The sequence below is a fragment of the Pieris rapae genome, chromosome 1 (assembly GCF_905147795.1).
Source record: "Pieris rapae chromosome 1, ilPieRapa1.1, whole genome shotgun sequence".
Lineage (NCBI taxonomy): Eukaryota > Metazoa > Arthropoda > Insecta > Lepidoptera > Pieridae > Pieris > Pieris rapae.
In genome coordinates, this window is record NC_059509.1 from 397,403 (window position 1) to 425,252 (window position 27,850).

At 35.0% G+C, this 27,850-nt stretch overlaps 2 protein-coding genes across 3 annotated transcripts; both read left to right on the top strand.

The window, feature by feature from the left end:
- Positions 1–3,093: 3,093 nt before the first annotated feature.
- On the top strand, positions 3,094–4,506 carry LOC110995763. The gene is made up of 4 exons (XM_045630529.1): positions 3,094–3,552; positions 3,665–3,940; positions 4,045–4,390; positions 4,496–4,506. Exons 1-4 carry the CDS (start codon positions 3,268–3,270, stop codon positions 4,504–4,506), a joined length of 918 nt encoding a protein of 305 aa, XP_045486485.1. The 5' UTR covers positions 3,094–3,267.
- A 5,175-nt stretch (positions 4,507–9,681) lies between these two features.
- LOC110995783 (cAMP-dependent protein kinase type II regulatory subunit) lies at positions 9,682–27,610 on the top strand. Of its 2 annotated transcripts, none has more exons than XM_022263102.2 (7): positions 9,682–9,781; positions 13,695–13,885; positions 15,386–15,523; positions 15,762–15,974; positions 23,901–24,072; positions 24,454–24,543; positions 25,156–27,610. In XM_022263102.2, the coding sequence occupies exons 1-7, from the start codon at positions 9,739–9,741 to the stop codon at positions 25,284–25,286; spliced, it is 978 nt and encodes a 325-aa protein (XP_022118794.1). In that variant the 5' UTR covers positions 9,682–9,738; the 3' UTR covers positions 25,287–27,610. The 2 variants fall into 2 exon arrangements, with proteins under 2 accessions (XP_022118794.1, XP_022118793.1); XM_022263101.2 differs by having other exon boundaries at positions 9,685–10,243.
- Positions 27,611–27,850: the final 240 nt, after the last annotated feature.

Sequence of the window (27,850 nt, forward strand, 5' to 3'; positions counted from 1 at the left end):
ACTCATGCGTAATACGTTTACATACCAAAGACGCCGTTTTAAGATATAGTAATTTATTTCTAGTGTTAGGTAATAATATATTTACTTAAACATTTCTTTATAATTATCGATATTAACTGCCAATTTTCGTATTTAATATTATGAATTAACGCACAGTTTTGTTTCTAATATACAATAGTTGCTATTATTATGATATTGGCGTTATACGAGACAAATTTCTCTGAATTTTATAAGCGTACAAAGTAACCTGTTACATGCTTGCTTTTTTAAAATTCCAGGAAATTTTTAAATTGTACTAATTATGTTAAGCTTTTTAATTTTAATGTATATAGAATGATTTGTAATGTAATTCGTCAAGAAATTAGTACTAAGCATTAGGGTTAAGCGCAAAATTTTGAAAAAAAGGATTGTTAAGAGTTGTTTTGTAATAAATGATGAAATGTACAATAACCATTTCTATGTTCAGATAACTGAACCATCTTTTTATACTCGTAAAACATGAACATGCCTAGAAGTCTTATATAGATATAACGTAAGCGTAAATTATTTATTGATTATCGGAAATTATATTAGAAAGTATGATACGTACGTAGACATAGACCGCTTCATTTTGTTTGAGACTCGAAGCCTAGTGTTAGAAATTGAAGACTTTTATTATACCTAAATAAATTGTAATTACAGAGGATTACATTTTGAAGAATCCGACTTATTAACTTAATCATAAGATATAGCGCGTTTACATCACATTTATCTCAAACTAACCATCACATAGGTTCTTGTATCATATATTTATATTTTATGACATACATTTTTCATTAGACTGAAATCTACGGTGATTTGGTAGTTGTTTTGTAAATTTTCATTCTCGTCTAACAAGTGCAAGTATTTTTAAGAACAATTTTAATTACACCAAATACTTGTTGAAAATTAACATTTTTCAAAAACTATCGAATCGCCGTTTGTCGTTTGTTTTGTCGTGTCGTGTGCAATATTTTTGTACTTCAGTCTTAAAAAACGCATTGTGAATAAATCTTTGGGAACTCAGTACTATAAAGTGCCTAAGTAATTTTCATTGCAACTGTAGACGACCCACACTCCCGGACTCCGTACAGCTTTAGTCAGGTTTTTTAGCGTGCCTTTAGCCATAACTAGTTACCGACTGTTTGAGATAACGATTTTATAATATGATCACAAGGAAATAGAATAGAAGGGAAATCTGTTTCCTCTTCTCTCAAATGAATAATCGTCATGTCGTCATGTCTTGTTACATGGAGGGCATATTTAACTGTCTCTTGATTGTTTCTTACCATGTAATAAGCCCGTGCTAAATTTCATATTGAGTGAGTGAGTTTACTCGAAAGAACATTGTGATTATTAATTATAAAATGGTTATCGCGAACAATGTGAGACAATTTACTTAATATAGTAATTCATATTAAGTTTTTAATAATTGCTAATTTGTAAAGTATCCTACGTTTAGGTTCGGTTTGCATTTTGGTCCATCTACACCGTGTCTTGTGTATAAAATACCTTCATTTGTTTGCGAGTGCGCAAGACAAAGTGTAGTCAAAGCCTTAGACACTCCATAGGTTAAGTAGGAGTTTATAATGCAAAAAGCAAAGGCAGTGAATAGACTGTTACACCATATTCGCTGCTCATATTTATAGAGTGCAATTTTTTATAACTAGAAACAAATAGATGAACATTGATCAGCGAAATACAATTTTTCTGCCTAACCGTGATCAAATTTTGTATTTTTCTCGTCACTGTTTGAGATGTTATGATCATTTTCTCATTAAAATATTATTAATATATGCTAAATATTTTAGCAAAGGATAAAATGTATTCCTTTTCTTTAGTAAATAAAATATTGAAACTTGACTATTGTTTGTTCTTTACAATAACCTTATATAATATGAAAGAGTGAACTTAGTGTTAGCATTTCTAAAACTGAATTAAAGTAGGTACAAACTATATTCAACAATATACTAGGTCAAAAATTACATAAAAGTTTAATAATATAAAGTCCCCTTTCTTCGAAAACCGCTTGCACTCCGCGCCCCTGCAACTGCTCTAATGGATACGGTACGCGCATCTAGAATGGAAACGCGCATGGTCCACAGTGCTCTTGCGAACATTAAGCGAATATGTCGTCACCAGTGACAAGTGCAGCATATATTTTATTTCATTATCTTTAGAGTTAAACGTTTTTCTTGCGATCAATCCATTTAACCGGGCGTGGAGCGTGATATACGACACGTACGCACTTACGTTACTTACGATCTTTTCCACGAACAGGCAGCACTCCCCTTTGTGTTCGCTTAGAAACCGCTAGCATGCGGAGCGTTGCACGCTCCAGGAGCGCGCAGGTATCCACTATGTGGAGCAGTTGTTGGAACGCGGAGTGGTATGTTGGTAGGTTCGCGAACATAGTTGATGGTTTACTGTTATTAACGACGCCATTTTATGTTTTAATAAGACCCATATTTTGAAATTTAATATCTTAGTTCAGATTTTCATATTTTATAACCAAATTATTGAAGATTTTAAAAATAACTTCAAAAAATTCTTGAAATAATTTTATCGAAAACCTTCGACGACTTTTAAAGGTTCCAAAGTTACTTAGTAAGAAATTATTCCAGACGCCAGTGGCCTGGATGCCTTTACCGTAATGCTAGTATTAATATTGAACAAATTTGGAATGTATATCTAAAAGTCCATTAATTACACACATAGGCACAGCCGTTAATCGAACGCACGACTTCAGAATTATTTCAGGAGTCAGGTTTGAACTAATCTCATAGACGTGTGTTAAAATTACCCATATGGTATGTTCATTAGGAGTTTTCACGATTTAACGATATTTTGACCAGAATTTATTCCTTTTTAAGCACCAGCCAACAACATCAACAGGAACAGCAACTTAAAGTTCTTTGAAAATGATGATCGCGTAGCGAACGTGTTACTTTTCAATTTATTTTTATTATCTGTGAAAGTCATGTCAAGGCTCGAAGGCGTTGACAACGACTGACGAGGTGATAGTCAGATGTCAGCTATTATATATAAATAATAATATCTTCAAACTTCAAAGCGTGTGTTTTAAAATGACAAAAATATTAATTATATGTTTATTTATTATTATAATTTAATCAAACAAAATAAATAAGCAAACCTATTAAAAGCGACATTAATTATCGTTTGAGGAATTCGCAAAATTCTGACTCAAAGATTAATTTACTTAGATACAGTAAAACTTACAGTTTTAATATGACGAATAACATTCAAAGCTGTTTTTCTTTTAACTTTAAAAGTATTCTCATTGATGAGATAGGCCTTAATGGTTTAGAAGGCATAAGCCTAGATTTTCTTTGGAAGCGTACGGGGAGTAGACTATCGTGTACTCTTACACCGAAAGTAATACGCAAATTTTGGAACTTCTTATCCTCTTCGCAATCTGTATCTTTTTACAGACAGGATACGCCTGTACCTAGGATAGATGTATTGGATCGATTCACTTTAGTGGATGAAGAATCTGGTCAACTTTTGGACCCTGTGAGTTAAATCCAATATTAGTAAAGACCTTACTTGTGACCTACTTATTGAGTAATGCACAGTATCACCTCTACTCACCACCCATTAAAATAACAAGATTGTGTAATTGCAGCCTACAGCCCTTGATGGGCCTTATGAGTTCTGTCCGATCGAAGGGGAATATGGATCAAGTGCTAATTACAAAACCAGATCACTAATACCCTTTGAACTTATAAGTACAAAGACCTATGAGGAAATAGTAGAAACATATGGTGATAGATTAGTAATAGTAGCATCAATAGAAGTAAGATGGCAAGCTCTGGCCCCGCATTTACCCATATGTCTCCTATCTATGCTGTCACCAGTGCATTACTGTATATTAGAGCTGGTTGGCAAAGGAAGAAGAAATGTAAGTAATATTTAATGACATATTAATATTATTTTTTAATAAGCAAGACCAGGACTTAGTCTATTAAAGGTCAATCAACTAATAATTTAACATTAAATTTTCAGGGGCAAATGACAATTGGCAATACTAATCTTACTAAAATAGTGAAGGAGTCTAAACTACTATTTTACAATAGAAAAACATTGCAGAACCTAGATTTAATAAGAGTGCAATGTGTTACACAAGTCATGGGAGATAGGGGTATGAAGAGTTTATTGTTACGACTGAAACGCTTCCATGAGCCATTTGTAAAGTCTCAACCAAAAATAGGCAAAATACGAACTTTATTTGAATATCTCCTTAAACAACCAAATTATAGTGAAAGAAATGAAAAGATGATTAGATTGGGATACCTAACTCCTCATCAAAGTAAACGACTACAAAAAACCATAAACATTTTCAAATTTGTAAGTATTATTTATTTAAGTTCACAATTATTTTGTAAATTACTTTTTAAATTAATAAATTACTAAATTATTAAACAAGTATACGTCATACAATAACTTAAAACTACAGACTTCCCATAAAAGACAATCATAAATAGGATAAAATACATCAAACAGATTGAAGATACAGTTTTTTTTTACTGACCATACTTTATATACCTAATTATACCATATGGAACCAAACAATTAACAGGTTTTCCAAAAACTAGCCTAACCTAATCATAAACAGCCTAATTTGCATATTGATCTGTAACAAATATTATATAGTTTGTTACAAGTTTCATTTTTTATTATAGGAAGAAAAAGATGAAAAGAAAAAGAAGCACATAACGCTTATATCTCCAAGTGATGAATCGTCTCATTCAGAAGATGAGACCCCTGCGACTCCACTTAAGTGCCAATATAAGGTTGGAGTTAGTCTTTTGAGACAAGCATATGAACGATTTGTTGATGCTGGCTTAAAGGGCTTAACTCAAATTGAAGTAGCTCAATTACTCGGTATAGAGTTTTACACGAGCAGAATAATTTGTCGGATCTTCAAAGGCAAAGGACTAGTTAGCGAGTTCCTTGAGGATAAGGGTAGACAGAGGACTGCAAGGTATTGCATATTTGTTTAATTAAATGCTTTTCTTCTTTTATAACATAAGTAGAAAATATACAAGAAATAGGAAAACATCAGTATTGACTAGGATTAGTGTAATTATATTTTTCACTTTTGAAAATAATATAGCAATTTACAGCATCGCATTTTTAATTACAGATATATAGCGGTAGCTGCAACTAACGAAATTAATAATATTTACGCTGAAGAAAAACAAAAACTCTTGTATCATGTAACCAAAAATAGGAAAAGGTGCAAATCGGTGGAATCTGAAAGACTAGTGAAACGCCACAAACAAGAAAATAACGAAGATGATAAGAACGATGACGACGACGTAGAGAAGTTTATAACTGAAATTAGAGTCCTCGATGGCTTTGAGGATCGAACTGAGGAATCCTTGCTCAATAATAAAAAGAAACCGACATTACGGCAATTGAAGTTTGCAACTGGCATTTTGAAAATTGTTAACGAACGGGGTTTCGTCACTGGATACCAAACATTATCGAGTTTCGTGTCTCTCGACACGGGCGAACCGCCGATGGACACCAAATCCTTGAAACTGGTGCTGCAAAAGCTAATTACTGACGGTCAATTAAAAATTTATAAATTGAGAATACCGTGCCCCGACAAAGATAGGTTCTCACTCTGCATATGTCCTCCGTACGTCAAGCCTGATGACTCTCTTTTAAAAGATCATTACGCGGAGTTGAGCTACAAAGCCCAGATGAAGTACAAGACGCCAAATAAAAAAACATCCAAGTTCATAACTCGACCTTTGACCAAGTTCGCCTACCCTCGCTATATGAAAATTCAAAAGCTACACGAACAAATAGTACAACTCGTTTACTTTAGCGAATCAAAATACAAATCCAATTTTATTCCGGGATTCGCTTCCTTAAATGAGCTGGTGCCAGAAATGACAGTGGAATTCGCATTGGGGAACATTCTTTTCGATAGTGAAAGGCTCACATGTTCTAACTTGAAGTATAGCGACGAAGTGTTGGAAGTGAAACTGAAAGACGCCCCCGATAACATCAGATACCCTATTTTAAACTCCAAGAGCCTTCATAACTCCGTAAAACTCAGTTTAAAATTACTGGCCGTTTTGGGCCTCATTCAGCTGATACGAGACCCGGCCTCTTGCGCCTTGGACGAGACCGTTTACCTGAACTTCGTGTTCTACGTAAACCAACGAGCTAAAATCTTAGACACTTCTGGCATCTGGCCGAGGCCCAACGAAACCGACAGGGCCATAGAAAAGACGTTTTACTTCAAAAGCATGGAAGACGTGATGAAATATTGGGAGGAAGTGCAGGTGATAGGGTTAAATACGACGATAAGCGGAATCAAAAGAGAGAGATACAAGTTCCTGCAACCGCTGAGAAACGGCAACGAAGTGCTGGAAAACGATGACGGAACTCGGTTCGGAGACGGATTGGGTCCGTGCGGATTCGATTCGTCTATCTTCATCGACATGCCGCGTTTTTGGCGGACCTTCACCACTAGATACTCTAAACCGATAGTCGTAAAAGTACTGAAATCTTCAATGAAATACATAAAGGGCTCCAAATCCGGTACTAAATTGAAAAAAGTCGAAGCGAAGCAAGTAAAAAAGAAAAATGGTAACCCTAAACCGAAGCCCATCGTGAAAGCCAAGCCTCTCAGACAGAAACGCCTGACTAGGAGACGCGAGTCCGCCGTGAAATGGTCGAAACTAGACGATCAAATTATAAACATGCTGAAAATTACAGTTGCCGTTATGGGGCCCGTTCCCGGCTCCATTAAAGTGAGAAATTCAGTGGCAAAGAACCTACTTTCGGTTCTCGACCCAGGAAAGTTGGCGTCTCTATGTCATCGACGTGCGATATTTCTAGAAAACAACCCAGAACTTGTGCACGAAAAGATGTGTATTCTGAACGAATTGAGACGTCACACTGACTTAATAGAAAAGTACGAAGGATTATTAAAAGTACTGAGAGTGAGACACTACGCAAATCTTCCGAAATTCGTTACAGAAGCAAAAATACCGATGCTGGAACTTCTTTGGATAATAAATCAAATCGCTAAGACTAAGCCGTTAATACAGCAGACGCCCTGCGTCGCTCGCGACTTGGACGAATTTCACAATAAATATATCGTGTCATCGTCGACCCACATGAAAGTGCACAGCTTGTACAGGACCGCTTCAGATAGTCAACCTGAAATGGCCATGCTGAAAGAGGGCATCGTCATGACAGTTATGCTGACTCTGGATAGAGAAGTCTCGGAAGAGACGTCCCAAACCATCTACTCGGTTTTCAAGATGCATCAGGAGTATAATTTGCGTGGGGCTATAGAAGAATTGCGAAAGAGTGGAGCTATTTCGGCGAGAGAGAAGATTTTGAATAATCGTCTACATAAAGTACACTTCAACGATATCACCCAATCGTCGTACAAAATTTCATTTTCATACAGGAGGAAATGGATAAACCAGCTTCGTTCGCGTTTCAGTGAGAATCTTGCGGAGTTTATGATAAAAGAGTTACCGCAAACCGGTTTGAAAGGATCCTCCGTAATCAACTGCCTTTTGTTCGAGATGCATTCGTGTGAGGCCTTAGAAATTGTGTCTGTGGCAGTTCCGGTCATAGTAGGGTCGGCCGGGTCCCTCATTCAAGAAGAAAAGATGAACATTATCGATACGGAAGGAAAATATAAGTTAAAGTCCGGTTTAGTTGGGTGGAAAAGCCTGACTAATCTCAGGACGTTTTCTGAATTATATAGCGATTTCGATTTTAAAGAACCGCTAACCAGTCTCACCAGGTAAGGCAGAGTTATTTATTTTTATTACTATTCTTTTTTTGTATTGGATACTAATATCTTATATTTCAGGAGCTTCGCGACATTCGATCGTCCGAAAGATATCGATACTGAAGATAAAATTATACAATTTTTAGACGGAAAACAAAAAAACGGAGGCACCTTTGCTGAGCTTCAGGTATTCTTTGATTACATGATTATAACTTAAAAAGCGGCTCTATAAACAACTTGTTGTAAATTCGGTCGACGTCATTCTTATAAAGTTAGTGTACATATTAAAATCTATTTTATTCGCAGGACTTTACAGGACTGGATGGAAAATCACTCTACGAAAAATTAAAAAATTTGGAATATGAGGGTACAATATTGCTAGTCGGTTACTTTGACAATCGGGCTGTCCTAACGCAATATGCAAAACCATGGTTCTTCCAGATCGGAGACACCAAATTCATCACACCCGAGCCCTGGCTGACGCTAAATAACGAATTACAGTATAACGTGTTTACCAATTGGGCCAGTGTAATCATGAGTAAAGTTTTCGAGTGTCCCGGATGCACTATTGACTACTTGTCGAATTCCTACGAATTTATTACTACGAGAAGCGTTCAGGATATCTGCGTATTTCTAGAAAAGTTTCAATGTGTACAGTTAAAATGTATGGAAACCTGTGAAGTAGATTTATTCTCTGACAACGACACTGAACCCGAATTAATCGATTACAATCCCTACCAAGCCCCCACTAAGATTGTTGTTTTTCCAAAGCGAAATTCGCTTACGAAATTTTCTTATATTAAACATAAGATATTAAAAGGTAACGAAGAGTAAATATAATATTATATTTATGTGTATTAAATAAAAATCTGTTAGACTAACTAGTTTTGTTTTGTTTGAAGATATTGTAGGGAAATTTAAAAATGTATTCCTAATAAGAATACATATGGGCAAAAGAGAGACTTTAGTGTTAAATTTCATCAATGTTCTTATTGACGCACTTCCCTTGTATTAAAATGTCTTTGTCTACCAGCTATTTCCATAGCGATTGTTTATGCTGAGTGTTAATTGACTTTTAATAAGTTTGAATTTTAAAGTAATTAGTGTAAGTGTTAGAAAGCTGGTCTTTAGCATTCGCTCTATATTCTAAAGTGAACTATTTATGTAAATTTACAAAAAAAGGGTTACATAACTGCTGCAAATCGAAATTTTGTTGTTTGCCACCACTGAGCCTGATGGCAGACGAAAATACGACCCTGAAAATGCTTTTGCAAATTAAGGGTCGAGACTTGAGGGTAACTCATACATCCAAAAAAATCTTAAGCGACAATCTGGTTTATCATCTTAAGAAAATATTGATAATCCTGATAAAGTAAGAATACGTTGTAATCTCTTTCGTGCCTTATAACGGTTATATATTTAATTTTTGACGCTGTTACTGTTGCGAAATTCATGTTGAAATTCCTTGCATTAAATATTGTTTGAGTTGGTAAAAAATATTACTTTATTATTTATGATATTACTTTTCCTCCTGAATGCCTTAAATCTGTAGGCACAGTAAAAACATCGCACTCCAAATTTGTAATTACATGTCAAACCCTTTGGAGGTAGTCTAGAATGTGGTTTTCGTCCAAAATATTTCGCTAGTAGTTCAGCACAGACTACACAAAAAGCAAGAACTACAAATATCAAGAATTTGAAATCATACTAAAACAACTTTACCATGTGTGCTGGGCCTAATGCTAATAGGCTGATGCTATGAAATGATTTCAATGTATATAAAATATAACTGAATTGTATTATAATTCACATGTTAATCTTTTTGTTAATACATATTTTAAAAGGCAACACCGATTACCGATCCTTCAAGTTCAATCTTCGTCTACCGGAATTCGCCATTTTAGTCGTACAGTGAAAGGAGATTTATGAATTTAGTTAGGCTGGAGGACGAAGAATATTTTGTGAAAAGTGTGTCATATTTCAGTTTTTTGTAGTGAAAACGTTTTTTTAATAAACATCTTAGTATAATAGTGTGATTTTGTTCATTACTAACATTTGTATGTAGTGCTACTTCCCAGTTTTATAGTTTGTAATAGTGCTCATTCGTGTGTCGCTTAGATAATTCAATGGCTATGATATTGAAATTTTAACTCTTGGCGTCACTGGACGTGCTAACTGAGGGATACTAAGGAGGAAAGGAGGTGACCTGATAAGAAATGAGTAGGCCTCAAGGCGGACGTATCCAAGTCCCAGATGACCTACGAGAAATCTTGTTGGAATTCACTATAAGTTACCTATTGGAACAGCCAGGGGATGTTATCAACTACGCAGTCGAATTCTTCACTAGGTTACAAAACAATCGGACGACAACCATAGTCCGTGGCCCTTCAGCGGGCACACCCGATGAGTCCATAATATCTGATGAAGAAGGTAATATTTTCAAATTTCATTATTACAACATCACGATTTTCTTATGAAAAGTGATAAAATACTGTAAAACACTACATATTACTGACAAATAAGTATTATATACTATCTGTATATAAATAAGTATTATATATATCTTTTATTTAGTCATTTATAAATAATTATCTAATAGATTCCAAACTTCTTTGGAATGTTTGCATGCTTTAACAGTTAACTAATACCTCATAATTTATAGTAGTATTACAAAGTGAAAATAAATTATAAATATAGTCCACATCACTTTAAAATATCTTTCAACACTACTCAGTTGTCAGTTAACTTACATTTTGAATTGAAAAGCAATTTTAGGCATAATGCCATATCCTTGAATCTGTTATTAACTAATAGTAAAATAGCAATTTATTGACGTAGGTATACATTATTTAGTTTTGGGATACATACAATCATGACATTTAAAATATTACTTTAATTAATAAATTATGGCCCACTACGGTTATCTAAGATTATTTTATTTATTACAAAAATACATATATGTAATGTGCCTATGCTTATGTTACAGTGGTAGTTGTGTTTTTTTTAATGTATAAAGAAATAGGTTATACAGTAGGAATAACTAATAATTATAATGTAAATTATAATATAATTTACTTATATTTGTATGTATGTATGGATTACATACAAGAAATTGTTACTAAAGGACTAATGCACACATGACATTTATAAACCTAACAATAACTATTTACATACTATCTTATCAAATTAAGGTAATAAACCTCTGTATTTTTGGCACCATTTTGTCCTAAAAAAATAGAGAATCTGTAATTTTTGGTAGTGGTGCGGCCAAGGCATTTGCTAATCATTTAAAGTTTAGAATTTCTGGCAGTGTCTCAGCCCTGAGGTTAAATCTCAGCATGTGCACCAATAGACATTCCTTCTATGTTAACTTTAACCTTTGCTCAAGTGGTGAACAGAACATCTTGAGGAAACTGATTTGCCTTAGACCCAAAAAGTCACAGCGTGGTTCACCACCACCGTCAGGCACAGGAGGCTGATCACCTATGTGACCAATGATCATGAAATAGATACAGAAATCTGAGGCCTGGACTTACAAAGATTGTTGCACCATTGATTTATTTAATTTTTGCAAAGCTTTAGCAATTAATTCTCACCAAAGCAACTACCCCTCGTAACCCCAACACATTTTGTAATCACTTTGATATCAACATTTTTGAAACAAATTATGGCACAGCTATTTTAGACTTGAATTCATTATTAAAAATAATAAACATGCTGGGGTCCAAATATGATACCGACTAATATCATTTGAGGACTTACACAATAATAATAATTAACTGCTATATCTCTAATTTCAATTTTTTGAAACCAACCCCATGTTATGGAATACTTCCTGTGTGCCTCCAGTTTCTTAATTAAATTGTATGTGTGTGCTGGCAAGATGTTTGAAAAGTTTTATTGTTACCTTAATGCATATGTCTCAGGTTTCATACATATTGGTTAAAACAAATCTGTTGTCATTGACAGATATGATTCACAAGAAATTATTTGACAGGGTCGATAATAATCTTCTTCTCCAGAGTTGACAGCCATTGGATAGCCATTCTGCTAAAGATTGTTTTTCTATTTATCAAAGCTCTATGATTTGCCAAAAGTGTAAAGGTTTTAAATGCAATTAGACTGTCTGTGTTTGTATGAATCAGGATTTGGATGAATTGATTTATTAGAGTAAATTAAAAAAACTTTAACAATTACAAACACTAATTATAGATTAGGAACTAAACTAGGTAGGCGCATAGGCAAAAATCTGTGATCTTGCCTATGCGCCTACCAAGTTTAGTTGTATGTTGCGTATATGTCCTTTTTAACCATATGTTAAAGTGCTTTATAAGTTAAATCTCTTGAAATAAGATTATGCATGGCCAAATATAATCACCTCATTTTTATTATTAACATTGTCATCGCATAAGCACCTATTAAAAATGAAATGTGATGATACTGTGGTCTATAATTTATTGTTAATCTTTACAAGCAGTAAAAATCACATAAAAGCAGCAAGATAACAGCTGTTAAATTTTTTTACAAAGTTGTTACTATAATAGTTAGGCATAGTGAACTCTTTCGGTCTGGCATTCTGCCAGTCATTTCATTGAATGGTAAAATTATTCTACTATTTATAAATTCCTTAATTGTAATTATAGCTAAAAATCTTTTGTTGCTCTTGATCTTCTAATTAGGAAAAGAATTTAATGAATCTAAAGTAGAATAAAAGCAAAACTTTCAGTTTTCTTTGTTACATCTGTGAAATGATTTATGAAGCATAAATTTTTTATGTTTACAGTTCACTGATCTAATTTGTGTGTTTGTTTCTAACCCTTTGAAGTTTTGCGATTTAGAAGGCCTGGCTTATTTCTTATGTTATGGTCATGATATGTTTTATATGAATGTGTTTGCAGATCTTAATTCTTTTATTTTTAAATTGTTTTTTTTTAGTTACCTAATTTGATTGGACTTGGTTGAGTAATTTTTTTTTAAATACCCATCATTTAATTTAGTTAATACATCTGACAAATTAGAGAACATAGACCCATTCAAAAACATATTAAATACAATAAGTATTTAGTTAGAAATTTATTTTATTTATTTATTTATTTCCAGTAAATTTTCCAGTAAATATTGTAATATGCCTATTTTTCATTATCTAAAGACTTCTTAGACCTGTCTGAAAGTTGCAACAATTTTAGATTTCAATATGTATTTTCTCTTTAACGACACACATGCCATACATCAGATTAAATAAACAAGTACTATTAGTTTGTTCTTGTTTTAAACGACTATTAAAACAGGTTATATACTAGATCACTTACATAACTGTCATAAAAAGTCTGGTACTATTTTAATTCTAGCCTTAATTGGAATTTACAGTGCCATTATTTTAAATTCAATTCAATCAGTTATCAAATGTTTCAGTAAATTTTGAATTGTATTGTTCATTGTGGTCAACCATAGCATTTACTTGGCTTGCTTTTACATTATGTTTCAGTACATCTCAATCGCTATTTTGGTATTATGCATTATAGACTTAAAAGGTCAAGGTTAGTTTTCAGATTAGGTTATATAAGTAAATTTACATTGTAATCATGGGAACTAACTCCAATGACAACATTTTGAATTTAGAATAATTACCCGGCTAGTTTATTGCCAGCGCTAAAAATAATGGCGGTATATTGTGCGGCTATTCTTGAGTATTTATTTTGGTTATAATGCAGTTCGACCGTACGTTGATTTGCGTGCTTCAATTGAATACTTCTGCTCATAACTAACAGTATGTTAATAGTATTTTTTTTTAATTTTGACTCTCATGTAACTATGAACTTACCCTTGGGCTAGATATGGTAAAATATTATTCAATAACTGAATTTATTAATAATGTCAATAGAGCCGCCCGTGGCGCGATTCAACAATCGACGCAAGTCCGTTTTTGCTGAAACATATGATCCCGAAGAAGATGACTCTGATGAGGGTGCTCCGGCAGTGTTCCCCAAGTCTGATGCGCAACGGGCACGTCTCGCTGAAGCCGTGCGCGGAATTCTTCTATTCCGCTCTCTCGATGCTCAACAAATGCAGCAGGTGAGATATATATTAAATAATTCGAACACCTTTTATATAATAGGGCAGAACCCTGATGATATTATGATAAGATGCGTCTAGATGTATGAGTATGTATACAGGAAGATCCGAGCATTAAATTAAACTATCCCACACGTAGCCAGCAGAACATTAATCATATATATTCCATAACGTACCTTTCTGCGTCCCGGACCGGGTTATAACAGCTTGCTTCATCAGATACGGGGAATAGTAGCAGTGGTCCCATTTCAAACACGCATGCTGAAAGATGGATGTGCGGTGGCGTAATATACTTTATTTTTTATGTACATAATATAATAATTTTTTGACGTGCCTAATAAATCGATGGACGCCAGTAGCACGCGCGAAAACTGGACATAACATGACTCTGGATTCACTCCTTCATTGTATGCATACAAATGAGTGATATTCAATTTTATTCATATACGTACGCAATCATTTCATCACAGTCTTGTTATGCTGTCACGTTAAACTGTCGTCCGTTAACTTTACAGACTACAATTTTTTTCTTCTGTAAGTGCGTTGTTTTCTTAAGACCTTTTCCCGGGGCCTTAGTAATATTTACTTAACAGCAAATGTAAGAAAGAAGAAGAAGTATGAAATGATACTAAGAAATATGCACAGCGACCTTTATTGAAGCAAGATAAAAATCATCAATTTATTATGCCAATAAAACCTGAATTTCAACTCACACTTAATTTCAAATTAGCTTTGCCCCCTTGCTAACTTTTGAACTTCAACGTAGGTAATCAACGAATGTGGTTATTAAAAGGTCAAATAATATATAGGTTAAGACTTGGGTTTCGTCAAATTAGCCTGGCTAAATGATGCTTACGTTTTATGGCAGGTTAGATTATGTTCTAGCTTTGAGTATTTTTAACCGACATTAAACGCAGGGGTGATTATCGATTCGTTGTTTATCATACGTTCAGGTAATAAACAAATGACAAAAGCGCAGAATAGCTTTTCGAATCGCTATTCTTTGACAGTGGTATTTTTATAGCTAAAATTAAATGTCACCGGATGTAATCAGATCAAATATTAAAAGGAAATATGCTTATTATCTCACTCGTGCGCCCTGCCGTTACGATCCCGCCTACGCAAAACGAGCATGATTATATAAGAGTAAAAGCAATTTGTTAATTTCAGACTAATTTGTAAAACACTCTGGAGTTTAAAAAAATATTACATACTAATATTTCACGACGTTTCTCTTAAGTACCTAATATCTTGCCGAGGCTGCAAGGCCAGAAAGGGAAATATGATTACAGATCTGATATTTGTAAATAAGGTGCCTTCCGATTCATTTTACTCTGTCTGGTGTTCTTACACTCATTCTCGCGTGCAGATTCGTTGTCCATTAATTAGTTCATCTAGAGTCAGATGGTTTCAGAGATTAGCGCGTGGAAGGAAGGAAGACTATATAAATTTATGTTGTTAAAATTGGGTTGGCTGACTAATGTTTTGTCTCGCCTTTAGGTGCTAGACGCAATGTTTGAAAAGCGCTCGGAGCCAGGCGAGTACGTGATCCGACAAGGGGACGATGGCGATAACTTTTACGTCATCGAAAACGGTGTCTTTGACGTTCTCGTCACGGGAGATGATGGGGTTGAGAAGGTATTGACTTATTATTACTATGTTTATTTATCACATATAATTATTAGCCTTTTTGAAATTCTTACTAATTATTCGTCACAAATACTAACAAAATCTGTTCAATGGTTCAGGAAGTTCTTTGTAATTTATTATAAGGGTGTTGCACAAAAACTTACCTACTGGTCCAAGTCATGAAAATGTAAACCATGTTTTGGGCATACTGTTTGCCCCTATTGATACATGTATGTCATATACCCAGGTGGTACACACATACGAAGGCTCAGGCTCATTCGGGGAGTTGGCCCTCATGTACAACATGCCTCGAGCCGCGTCAGTGCGGGCGCAGAGTCCCGGAGCCCTGTGGGCCATGGACAGGCACACCTTCCGTCGCATCCTGCTCAAGAGCGCCTTCAAGAAGCGCAAGCTGTACGAGGAACTGCTGGACAAAGTGCCCATACTTAAGGCTCTACAGGTAAGTCTCTTAAATTACAATTTCTATTCTTTCCTGTCTATTGTTTATGAATGCTTATGAGAATTCGACGATTTTACAATTCCTTCGTTTTCCATTATTTAGTTCAAGGAACTAATAATTGCACATTTTCGTATATTTTGATAAATTATTTCAGTAATTGACCATAAGAAAGGTTATTTTTCATTACGCACATAGACTACACAGTAGGCTTTGTACCGGTATTAAAGCCTGCAACTATGTACAAATAGTATGTCGCAACTGTATATGCCCACACAAGCGATTGAGTTACGACCGCCTGCAGGAACTATCCATAGACAATTTATAATACAACCTTTAAAGTATAAAATGTATCTTAACCAAAGACAATATTAATATTAATTATTATCGCTTTTCTATTTTAAATATCATATTATGAACGATATCGAGAAAAAGTGTTTGTGGGTTACAATAGCATCTACGCGTTACACCTGTTCATACTTTGTTTTGAAAGTAGCCTTTGTAGTTTTGTTTAATCTCGCACTGAAGGTTTTACGCTGAAACAGAATTTCATTACTTCATTATGAAAATTCTCTTACAGCGTAAATAGTTTTTCGTAATTTTTTACAAGATAACCTTTTGTAAATGGAGACCTGTTAGCATAGATTTAATGTGTTGCTGTTTTAGCAAATTTACTATGCAATTTATTTGATAACTAAATTCAGCAATGAAACTTTTTTTTTTTCGTTTTGACTTTGGTGCGCGGTTTCTGAATTCTAATTCTTAAAATATAAAAAAGCTTCTGTTTAGGTTGTACAGATTATTATAATTTGTTTTAACGGGTTTTTAATAAATAGTAACAGGTGGACGTTCTGCTTAACCCTTAACACAGCATTAAAATAAATATAATTTAATTATTAATTTGTCGAGTAGGTTTGTTTTAGTAGGTTCGATCCCCGGCTATGCACCAATGGACTTTCTTTCTATGTGCGTATTAACTTTCGCTGGAAAGGTGAAGGAAAAACATCGTAAGGAATCGGATTGCCTTAGACGCAAAAAATCTACGGCGTGTGCCAGGCAGAGGAGGCTGCCTTATTAGATTGAGAAATGATCATGAAACAGATACAGAAATCTGAGGTCTAGACCTAAAAATGCTCCACTGATTTATTTTTATTTTAAGTGTACTCACTACAAGTGTGACTTGAAAGATATATTTTATTACAATAGTTACTTAATAGCTGACACTGTATAATTGAATATATCTAGTGGATAAGTAATATAAGACAATTATAGTCATCAAAATAATTTATTTAGTCGTATAATAAAAAGCATTTAATAAATTAATGAAAGAATAACAAGAATTGTAAATCCCCTTGGTAATCTTCCAATCTCGAACGTTTACGTCTCTATAAGAATACGAACAGCTGTATTGAGGTATTATGTATTCTGGGTCACTGCGAAGCCGGCTTCACTCCAAATAGAATTTGCTTGTTTCATATCCTTCACGTCGAATATGGTGCTACACTTATTATTTGTAGGTGTTTTTTAAACATTTAAAATATGAAAATTTTAATTTGGCTCAGCATGAAAAGATGGGTTTTCTGGGAAGATAAATTTCTGTTAAAATAAATAAATAATATGTATAGCCTTTAATCGAGTACTGCATAATCAGGATTACATTATCTTGTTTAATATTAGTACACGATCCCCGATGGAGTGAACGCCCCATTTGCCGCCATTTTCCTTTGTCTGTTCATAACTACGTGATAAAACACTTAAAGAATGCAAAAGAGTTTTAAATGACGAGGATATGTTTAGACCATCTGAAAGACATTATAGCGATAAGCCCAAGTTTCAATATATTTTGTAAAGAATACAGTTTTAAAAGAAATGATAGTTTTGTTCCATTTTAGCAAACCTTGTATTCATACACACACATTTGTGTGACTTCTATCATTAGTGGATATTCACTTAATGCTAGAAACATTAAAAATTAACATAATTCTCACTTCAATGGTGACAAAGAAAGGCATTGTTGAAATAATGCATGACATCACGGCTCAAAAACTGTAAAATGTAAACTACTGTTTCTAACCACAAGGGATGACATTTCATTACTTTAATTAGCGGATGTGACGTCACTAAAACAAAAAGAAAATAAATCAGTGACGCTAGAAGCTTTTTCGGTCTAGGCTTCAGATTTCTGCTACTAGCTCTATGATCATATATCAATCCATTAGGCAAGTACATATATGATCAGCCTCCTGCCTCACACACACCGTCGACCTTATGGGTCTAAGGCAAGCCGGTTTCATTTAATGTCGAACCTACGACCTCACGGATGAGAGTCGTACGCTAAAGCCACTAGGCCATTATAAAAAATAGTACATAAATATCTAAAGTAACTTAGAGTCAACGATATCATGCTTAACCCGTGGATTAATTATTTTAACGCTAAAAGTCTGGAGAAGTCGCCTTCAACTACAAAACAAAGTAATTGATATTGTTAGGTCATATGATCTCAATTGTAGCAACATTCTGATTGCAAACGTTGCAATGCCGGCCTGATTAATTAAATTTCCCTGTTGTATTCCCACTATACGTGTGTTACCTTGAAGGCGCACATCGGCTCAAATGTAATCTAACACGGGTTAAAGCACACTTAGGCATTTCGTCATTCGATTCCACTGTATAATCTCCGTCATCATTTTTAGCTAGACTTATTCGTACGGCGACTACTGACCTGAATTTATTATTAATACTGTACAATTTACTTTACGAGTGCTTTATATGCGATTTTTATTTCCGTCTTACTCAATTTAATATGTTATGAAAGCTCTCTATTTCTTTTTGTATACAATTATTATGAAAAGTGGACATTATTATTATTTCAACCAACAAAAGTAGACACTATATTCTAAGACAGAAAATTTTGAAGCTATAATACTTTTATGTAAAACGTATATGCAAACAATTTCAACATAAATCTGTGTCTATTGAGTGACGTCGTTCCCGATTGACGTAATCATAGGCTTATGACGCTCGTATCTCAGGTTTTAATTCGATAACCTTCGACAAACATTTCTAAAATGATAATTCACGAATATTTTCTTTAGCACAATGGACACTCAACAGTCACTGGTGTTGAACATGCCCGACTTGATATATATATAAATGTACGCTGAGTGCGACAGATGGGTTTTATATGTTGTTTTATTTCACATACACTGAAATAAAACAACATATAAAAATAGAAAAAAGTAGGAACTGACATGAAGGAAACATTTTGTCATTTCGTCAGTTCGGACAGTTAAAAACGTCTCATATATTATGCAGTTTATTCATTTATTAGTATAAGGCAATGTATGGACTAAGAAATATTTTCGATAGATTTAGTTGATAAGTAAATGCTAAGGTAGACACTTTAGCAACTAATCATTATAAGTAATACATTTTAAGGAAAGTTGTTGAAATTATTATATGTACTTAAACGCCTAGGTTTTTACCAATGAAAAGAAAACGGTGGTTTTAATAAATCCTTGGCGCTACAACCATTTTTAAGTCTGAGCCTCAGATTTCTGTATTAGTCGTAATTTTTCAATCTAATAGGTCATCAGCCTTCTGTGCCTGACACACGTTGTTGACTTTTTGGGTCTATGGCCAGTTTCCGGATCGTTTGAGCGAATGTTAAATGTGCAAGAGAAAGTGCACTGGTGCACAGCCGAGGCTCCAGTCTACTACAAATCTACTAAGCCGCAAGACCACTCCTCTTATTAGTAAATTATTGTATGTCATGAATTTATTTAATTTTTCTCTGTTGAATTAAAATTCAGTCCGTGTAAGGCGATGTTTTTATTTATGGACGCAGTGTTCGCTGTTCATTGAGATTTGAAGGTGAAACTCGCTGAGGCGAACCGTGTGTTAATGTATCAATCAAATATTGCTTTGAATATTCTACATGGAATGAAGATTTGAAAATTTTGTTAATATTTCATTGATTTGTTTAATATTCTATCGTTACTTTTTGGTGACCGACTAAAACATTCAAACACAAAAAAATGGTTCGAATTAGTAGTTTCTGAAATCACGAATCAAGCAAAAAAAACATCTTTTTCGACTTTTGAATTTTTCAAGTGGAAGCTTGAGAAGCGATTTGATTTTATTTAAAACTACAAACTCACAGCACAAGTTGTATGTTCATTACTGTTCCCTTATTTATCGATTTACTAACCCTACACAAGGCTTACACACGTGAACGGCTTCATCATCCGAAAATTATGATGCTTCGATGAGTTTTATGTTTGTCGCGTTGTGCCGCCACTTTAGCCCTTAGGAATTTTCTTGATTGTGTGCAATATTTCAAGTTTGTTATCCTTCCAAATCATACATATCTCTATTTCGTTCAACGTTGACGAGCCCTTGACAAACAAGATTATTGAGTTGTACTAGTTATCTTATCTTAATTTTGTATATATAAAAATTTGCAACGTAATAATAGTTATGGTTCAATGGATTCTAGGTTACTGTTGAAATTATTCAGAAATTCATACGCATATTAGCACTACCGAGACATGTCCAAGTGATTTGTAGTCGTACCGATGCCTTAAACTAGCTATTATATTAATGAGTCACGAACGCGTTGGGTGACGCAGTTGAGCTCCAGTTTCAGGCTTGTGTTAAACACAATGCCAATATTTGAAGAATACGTTTAAGAGACTAGTGGCGAAATCACGAATGGTTCTTGCGACAACTCTAGGTCCTACTAGTTTCTTAGTATTTCTACACTCTCTTAGCGATGGTGAAGTTTATATTTTTCAAAATACACGATGTTTTAAGCGAGAAAACTATGGCCACTTTTCTTTTAACACAAATAGAAGCGGATCTGTGAGCTTTAAACGATAGTCGTGATAGAAGCAAGTGGTTTTTAAGTTGCCTATCAACGATCTGAATGGATAAGAGTCTGTAGAATGGTGGAACAGTGTTGACTGTCAGATCGATTAGAAAGGAATGTGGTAAAGTTGGCGCGAAGTCAAAATTTTACGCGTAATGAATATCTTTCAACAGATCCTTTACATTATTATAATTAGTGGAGAGTTGCAACTCTGTATACGAGGGATTATGTAAAATAATAAATATTCAAACATTTTCTTTGTTGAATAATATACCTACTATTTATAGGTCCATTATTAGGCTTTTAATGGAAATCCAATGTACGGTTTTATCATACACTTACGGATTTTCAGAATTCATTAAAACACATTTTTACTACGTGTTTTTGTAGTAGGTTAAGAACAGAGATACCTGCAACAAAATTTATCAAAGTTCTAACTGCGAAAGTGACGCTTAACTTTGAGCGATTGATTCGCCTCCAACTGATTAGCAACTGTCACCACAAATCCGAACAATACTTAACAATTCTAGACCTATATAGAACTATTCAACTCTAAGTGAAGACATTAGTTGTTAGGTACAAAATATGTAAATAAATGTGGACAAGGTCGCCGACGCAGTTCTTAACAATGGCATATATATATTAATATGGAGCGCACCGCATACGAATTATGTCCTTACTAAACGCAAGTTTTTATGTAATACAGTGAATGTATGACTTACATGATGTTTTAGTACCTAAATAGACTTTAAATCATGTACAATATCTTTGAATTACTGAATTGTTATAGTCGCTCAAACTAATTCTGCCGTGTTAGTTAATTTGTATATGTACTAAGCATTTACTAAACTATTATTATATTGTGCATAGAGGCATCGTAATTTATATTGGATTAAAGCCTCAAGTGTGATTAGAGATGTGTATACTACTACATAATATGTATATTAATTTTCATATAAAAATTGGTAAAACAATTTATATCGATTAGTATTGATTAGTATCAGAGATTTTCTGATAGCTTGAGTATACTCTTAAAAGTTGTTCCTCGGGGATTATTGGTAGCGATAGAAGGAAACTTCAGATAAGTTCATTGCTATCTGCAACGGAGATTATTCGATTATCCGAGCTAAGTTACACTAGTTACGATCACGACGATGCGATACCTGTAACATTCGTTGTGTATTACGAAAAGGAAAATACAGATAGTACTTGAATGCACTTTGATTTTATTTGTATGTATAGTGAAACGAATGAAAGCTTAATTTATTTTAAATATAAAAATCATGCAATACGTGAACATATTATTCATACTAATAAACAAAACGAACGATTATTACTATCCGTCCAATAGTGCAATTAGCTACCTTGTATAAACTTAGCAGATTTTTAATCGCGCAATTCCTGATCCATTCTAACTGGGCGTGGTCTCCCGGTGAAAAGTTTTTGTGCTGCTTATTGCTGACGCAATAGTGCAAAAGTGTATATGTCAAACACAGAAATGTACTTGACACAATAATACTGTTTATTTGTCGTGGCCGATTCTCGATATTTATATTTTCGGATTCCTTTGTAGATAAAATATACGATATATCTTGATAAACCTATGACGATACGATAAAATGCCGATACTAGTGACGTAAGAGTAATAATAGTCGAGAATTGTTAACTTATCTTTAAGTTGGTAACCAATTTCAACTTGTACTTGAAACTTAATTATAATGGTGTTATTGTCTTATTTAATAGTCTTGTTTTTACTTTTGAAATTGTGCCTTTAGAAAATAACTTTGTATAATATAAGATAGAGTTTAGAATTCCAACGAATGTCGGCAGAATTTAGTTATTTATAATATCATTGCGGGTAATTAATTAGATAACTCTGCGTTAGGCCAAAACGTTAAAATATGTGCCCCTGTTGGCGCAATGTGAGCGCCGTACTCTGCGAATTCCAGTAGCGATAGCCATCCTGACTTCAGTATTGAGCCGGTTCAGAACATCACATTTTGTACCCAATTTCGAGTAAACCTTCTCTTATCTTCAATACCACACTGCTACGACATTGAATGTGGAATCAAATTGAGGGATACAGAAACGTATATTTTTAAATTTATAGAAAACGATTAACATCTGTATAGTGGCTAACACGTTATGACCGTCATTTCCTCCAATATTCATGTCCAATGATATAGCTATTTCTCAATTATTTACAGAATTATAGCGACACACGATACCATGCCAAGTCTCTGTCTATAAACTTAAATATAATGAATAGTTTGGTTTGAAGGAGTTTTTGTCTTCGCTCGAATGATGGATGGATTTGCTTACGTCTGGGCTAGATAATTATAGTTTGTGTTTAAACAATATAAGAAATTGCTAAGTTGTGTGTAATTTAAAGTTATGATTGATATGGGCGAATATTTTTTTGGAAATACAGTAATCTCAAGTATAAAGCGGTTTATTAAATTCGTGTTTTTCGCTTTCGAATTGTTAAAAAAAATTATTAGGTTATACGAGAATATAAGAGGGGGGAGGGGGGATTATAATATATATATTAAGATGGTCTACACAAGCGATTGCGTTTATTAGCAGAAAAGTGAACACAAAACATATTATGTCATACCTCAATTGCGTTTCGAATAACCGTATCCATTTATATAAAAAGGCTTTAAAAGAAAACCTTCACCCTTTTAATGCGATAACCGACTAATTAGGACATCGAGCGACTTCGTAAGCTCTTCCAGTTATTAACTTAATTAACTTTATGCCGCTATTAAACATTTGCAATAGAACTATTAATTAGTACTAGGTTAATGAAGTTTAATTAACACGTTATTATATTGACGTATGCATATCTCGTCAATCATGGCCTAACGAAGTAGTCTGGTATGCCGTATGGTAATCATAGAATTATTTATGAATAGAATACGTTTGCAAATAAGATAAAATCCAATAATATTTTTTTTATTTAATAAAAACTTCAGTGATTCTGGCTGTTTCGAATTTCACAGAAAATATTACGTAATTGTCAATTATCAATCTTAATAATTAATACTTGATTACAGCCATACGAGCGAGCCAACCTCGCCGATGCCCTTCTTCCACGCACTTTAATCGACGGTGAGCTGATCATCCGCCAAGGAGACACGGCGGATGGCATGTACTTCGTCGAGGATGGCTCCATCAGCATCCGCATCGCTCGTGATGATGGAAACGAGCATGAGATAAAGCGCCTGGGTGAGTCACGATATCTCGTATATATATAAGAATATATATAGAACTATCTACTTGGGTTTTATATGTGGAAATTGATCACCAAAGAGAGTTTTGGGGGGCGTTATTAAGTAGATCTTAGTCTTGCGGTGGTGAGCAACCCAAGAACTCGGTTACTTTGAACCTATGTGGCCAAGGTTGTTTTCGATGCCAAGAAACTGAGTCTAAAAAGTCAAAAACGTTGCGCTTTGAAACCTGTATCTGACACCATCGACGTCTTTATCCTGCAGGGTTGACAGTAGCGGTATTGTGTATCGTCTTGTATTTATCGCATTGCTTTAGTATTGTAAGGTGTGTTTTTATAACAAATTAATTAATGAATTGGATCTCGATGTGCAATCGCAGGCAAAGGAGACTACTTTGGCGAGCTGGCTCTGGTCACCCACAAGCCGCGTGCTGCCTCCGCATATGCCATTGGACCCACCAAGGTCGCTTGTAAGTATCACGATGCATCTCTTTTATCTGCTTATTTTCTTATGGCCTGACAAACTGAAAATACAGTTTTGGGATGCAAAATGTCAGTAAGGTCTTTATAAAAACATGACGTGAAAAAGTCATCCTTGCTTAGAATCGTTACGAAGAGGAAGTCGTAAAATGTCTAGTAAAAATTTATGTCAATGACGTAGCTGCAGAAGTACCTTTTCTGAATCTTTAATGTTACATCCGCTATTGATGTACAAATTAATATTGTGCATACAAACAAGATTCATCGTCAATTGTCAACAAGCGACTTGAGCAAAATGGCCAAAGATACAAATCTCATTAACCTCCAAAAAACAACAAAATATTATTTACTTAATTGAATCGTATAGTATATCTTCTGCTACATTAAGTCTATGCCCACGTTTAACACTACATGGCCTTCTCAAAATTCTTCTTCATCTTCATCCAAAATCTTCATTATTTCTCATTCATCTTTCCATTTCTTGGGGGGCGTCCACTCTTTTCTTTTCTCTGGGCCATTTCAAGTGATTTAGGTTTTTTGTTGTAGTTGACGTCGAATAGCTTTTTATTCAGTCGTATTCAGTTCGAATATTACTTTTCCAGTTCTAGACGTGGAGACCTTCGAGCGTCTCCTGGGGCCCTGCATGGAGATCATGAAGCGCAACATCGACGACTACGAGGAGCAGCTGGTCAAGCTCTTCGGAGACAAGAGCAACCTCACCGACGTGCGATGAACTGGATCGTCTCGCGGCCTCCCTTCACCGTAATCCGCTCCAACCCCTCCAGCCCCGCGGGTTGCCGAAATTGGGGCCCGCGTTCCTATCTTATGCCAATCTTTTCAAAACCCAAAATTCTGATGAGGCTAAATCTTCCCGGTAGTGTATTAGAAGTTCCAAAAATACACATAAAATACTTAAAATGACTGTCCGTCTCCTATCCCGTAGATAAAATTAGCATTTGGACAATGGCACTGATTATTAAAATATGACGTGGTCTCTGAATCTTGTTTTCTGGATTTTCAGCCGTCGAAAAATCTTATATGAATTCTCGGACGTTCTTGTATTTGGAGAACTTTGATTTGATGTTTAAGTAGAGAAATTATTGTACAATCGTGTGCCACATCGGCTGAGGGTTACGCGAGGGAGGTGACGAGGGAGGGCGTGGTCGAACGGTGCTGCGGGTGAACAGAATACGCTTATTTTAGATGAAGCCTTAAGGCTGCGATCGGGCATTCGTCGGCGCCTTCGCCCTCCTCTCGGCTGACTCCTCGATGATGTAGATTTGATCTTTGTCACTCGGCCCGACTTTTTAGTCGCTTCTCGCTTTCATTTTTGAGGAACGATTTAAAAGTCGCACTTAGATTTATTTATTTATTTTTTTATTTACGAAGCGATTCGATGAAATAGAAGCATTTTGTCTGACGTTGAAACAATAGTTTATTTATTTACGATTTTGTTACGTTTGCCTGTCAAAGAACGTGTCGTCTCACGCGTCGCCCTGTGAACGAGTGAGACGGCGCGATCGCTTGGCAGGATTTTTATTATTGGGAGAACATGTTTTTTGTTGAATGCGTTTATTTTGTCGACAGTTCCTGAGTCCTGTCGTTTTTTGTAATTATTATTTAAAGATCCGAGGTGTTCCGCTCGACGGAGACTTCGAACGTTTCTACAATTAAATGTGGGTAGTTGAGTAAATTATGTAAAATACCACTATTTGTGTGCGGCGTCGGTTTCGGCCTCCCCTCGGGCGATCCAGTATTAGTTTGTTATCGAACCCTCGCGAGTCCAGCCAAAGTAGAGAAACGCGTTCTTATAGTTATTTAAATATTAGATTAGTTAATACCAAGGAGCGTGTACAAATGTTTTCAGTTGCCATAATCTTTTAACAAATTATTATTATTTACTTTCGTTATTCAGTTTTATTTACGTTAACGTAAAGTTGTTTTTGCCGCTGATCTCGACTTCAGCGAAGCTTTTTGAGCGTTTTAGGGTTCTTGTTTGCTTACATTCCTCGCTTTGTTCGGTCTGCATCCGAATACCGGATGAGCTTTCGGAGCAGACCATCTTCCCGGTGCCGGTGTCGAGATGAACGGAAGCCTTCCCCTGGTGCGGTGAGTGTGTGCAATAAATATGGCGATCGGATTTCTATATTTGTTAAATCTACGTATCTCTATTTAACCGTGTTTCCTCAAGTGTACCTTGTTTTAAACGCGTAACGATAGTTACTTAAAATATATTTACCGAGCGCGAGATCGCTTCGCGGCGTTGACGATATGCAAATCAGATTTTTATTTACTTAATTAACCATAGCCATATATTTATCGACTCGACGTGCGTCCGGCGGTACCGAGTGTGTGTGACGTTTCGTTCTGTGTAAATTGTTATTTCTGTGCCGGTGAGGCGATCGCGTCCTCCCTTTCTGTGTGTCTGTCCCGGTGTATCGGAATCGTAGTTAGAGCGTCGTGCAATAAAATAATCATTTATGTCGTGAATCATATAAATTTTTGTCAATGTGAAATTATTTATAATAGATAGATAGCGTAAGTTGTAATATTTCTCTTTATATACCGATGTCATCGGATCCTATCGCGTTCCACTCTGACTTCCCCGGCGTGGGTGGAGACGGGTTCCGCGTTCGAGGCGCGGAAGCACAAATACTATGTGATCGGGGACATCTCGTCTTCCCTCGGGACGCACAGTGGACGTTCGCGTGCGGTCCGTCCGGTTGTCGCGTTGAGACGTATCGATACGCTTAATCGTAGCGTAATTTTTTATAAATTACTAGTCATCGGTGTCTGCGTAGGGTACGACCGATCAGCACATTTGTCCTCTCATATTCATATACACGTTAGGTTTAAGATGTCACACCTGTCCCGTGAGAAGCATATCAAAAGCGGCGAGTCCGTTTCCTATCTCTGAACTCTAAATTGCACTCGCACGTCTGAAGCCAGTCGTGAACTTCATAGTGTTGCTTTACCGCGTCATGAGCTTACCCTGTACATTTATAAATTATGTATCGTAAAATGTTAGAAAACTGAATTATATTTGTTTGTAGATCTTATGTGTTTTTTATTTCATAACCCCTTTTTCTGTTTAGAAATGACAGTCTTTAATCTCTTGTATTTTCGATTATAATTGTAATCGAAATATCTTGCAATTTATTAACTAAGGTAAACAAATTGGATGGAATGAGAAGCTAAAACTACTCTTAAACCTCTCTAGGTCACTCGCTTGCCTACTAAGTAAAAATTGTAATCTATTGTAAAGCCGACTACGATACAACTAAGTTCAAATAAAAC

What these genes read in the sequence shown, in the direction of transcription:
- LOC110995783 (XM_022263101.2), top strand. Translation starts at nt 10,030, where the DNA reads ATGAGTAGGCCTCAAGGCGGACGTATCCAAGTCCCAGATGACCTACGA. An exon ending in ATGCTCAACAAATGCAGCAG is followed by an intron (nt 13,886 to 15,385) that starts GTGAGATATATA and finishes TCTCGCCTTTAG; the next exon opens with GTGCTAGACGCAATGTTTGA. An exon ending in GAGATGATGGGGTTGAGAAG is followed by an intron (nt 15,524 to 15,761) that starts GTATTGACTTAT and finishes TCATATACCCAG; the next exon opens with GTGGTACACACATACGAAGG.
- LOC110995763 (XM_045630529.1), top strand. Translation starts at nt 3,268, where the DNA reads ATGACGAATAACATTCAAAGCTGTTTTTCTTTTAACTTTAAAAGTATT. An exon ending in CTGGTCAACTTTTGGACCCT is followed by an intron (nt 3,553 to 3,664) that starts GTGAGTTAAATC and finishes GTGTAATTGCAG; the next exon opens with CCTACAGCCCTTGATGGGCC. An exon ending in TTGGCAAAGGAAGAAGAAAT is followed by an intron (nt 3,941 to 4,044) that starts GTAAGTAATATT and finishes TTAAATTTTCAG; the next exon opens with GGGCAAATGACAATTGGCAA.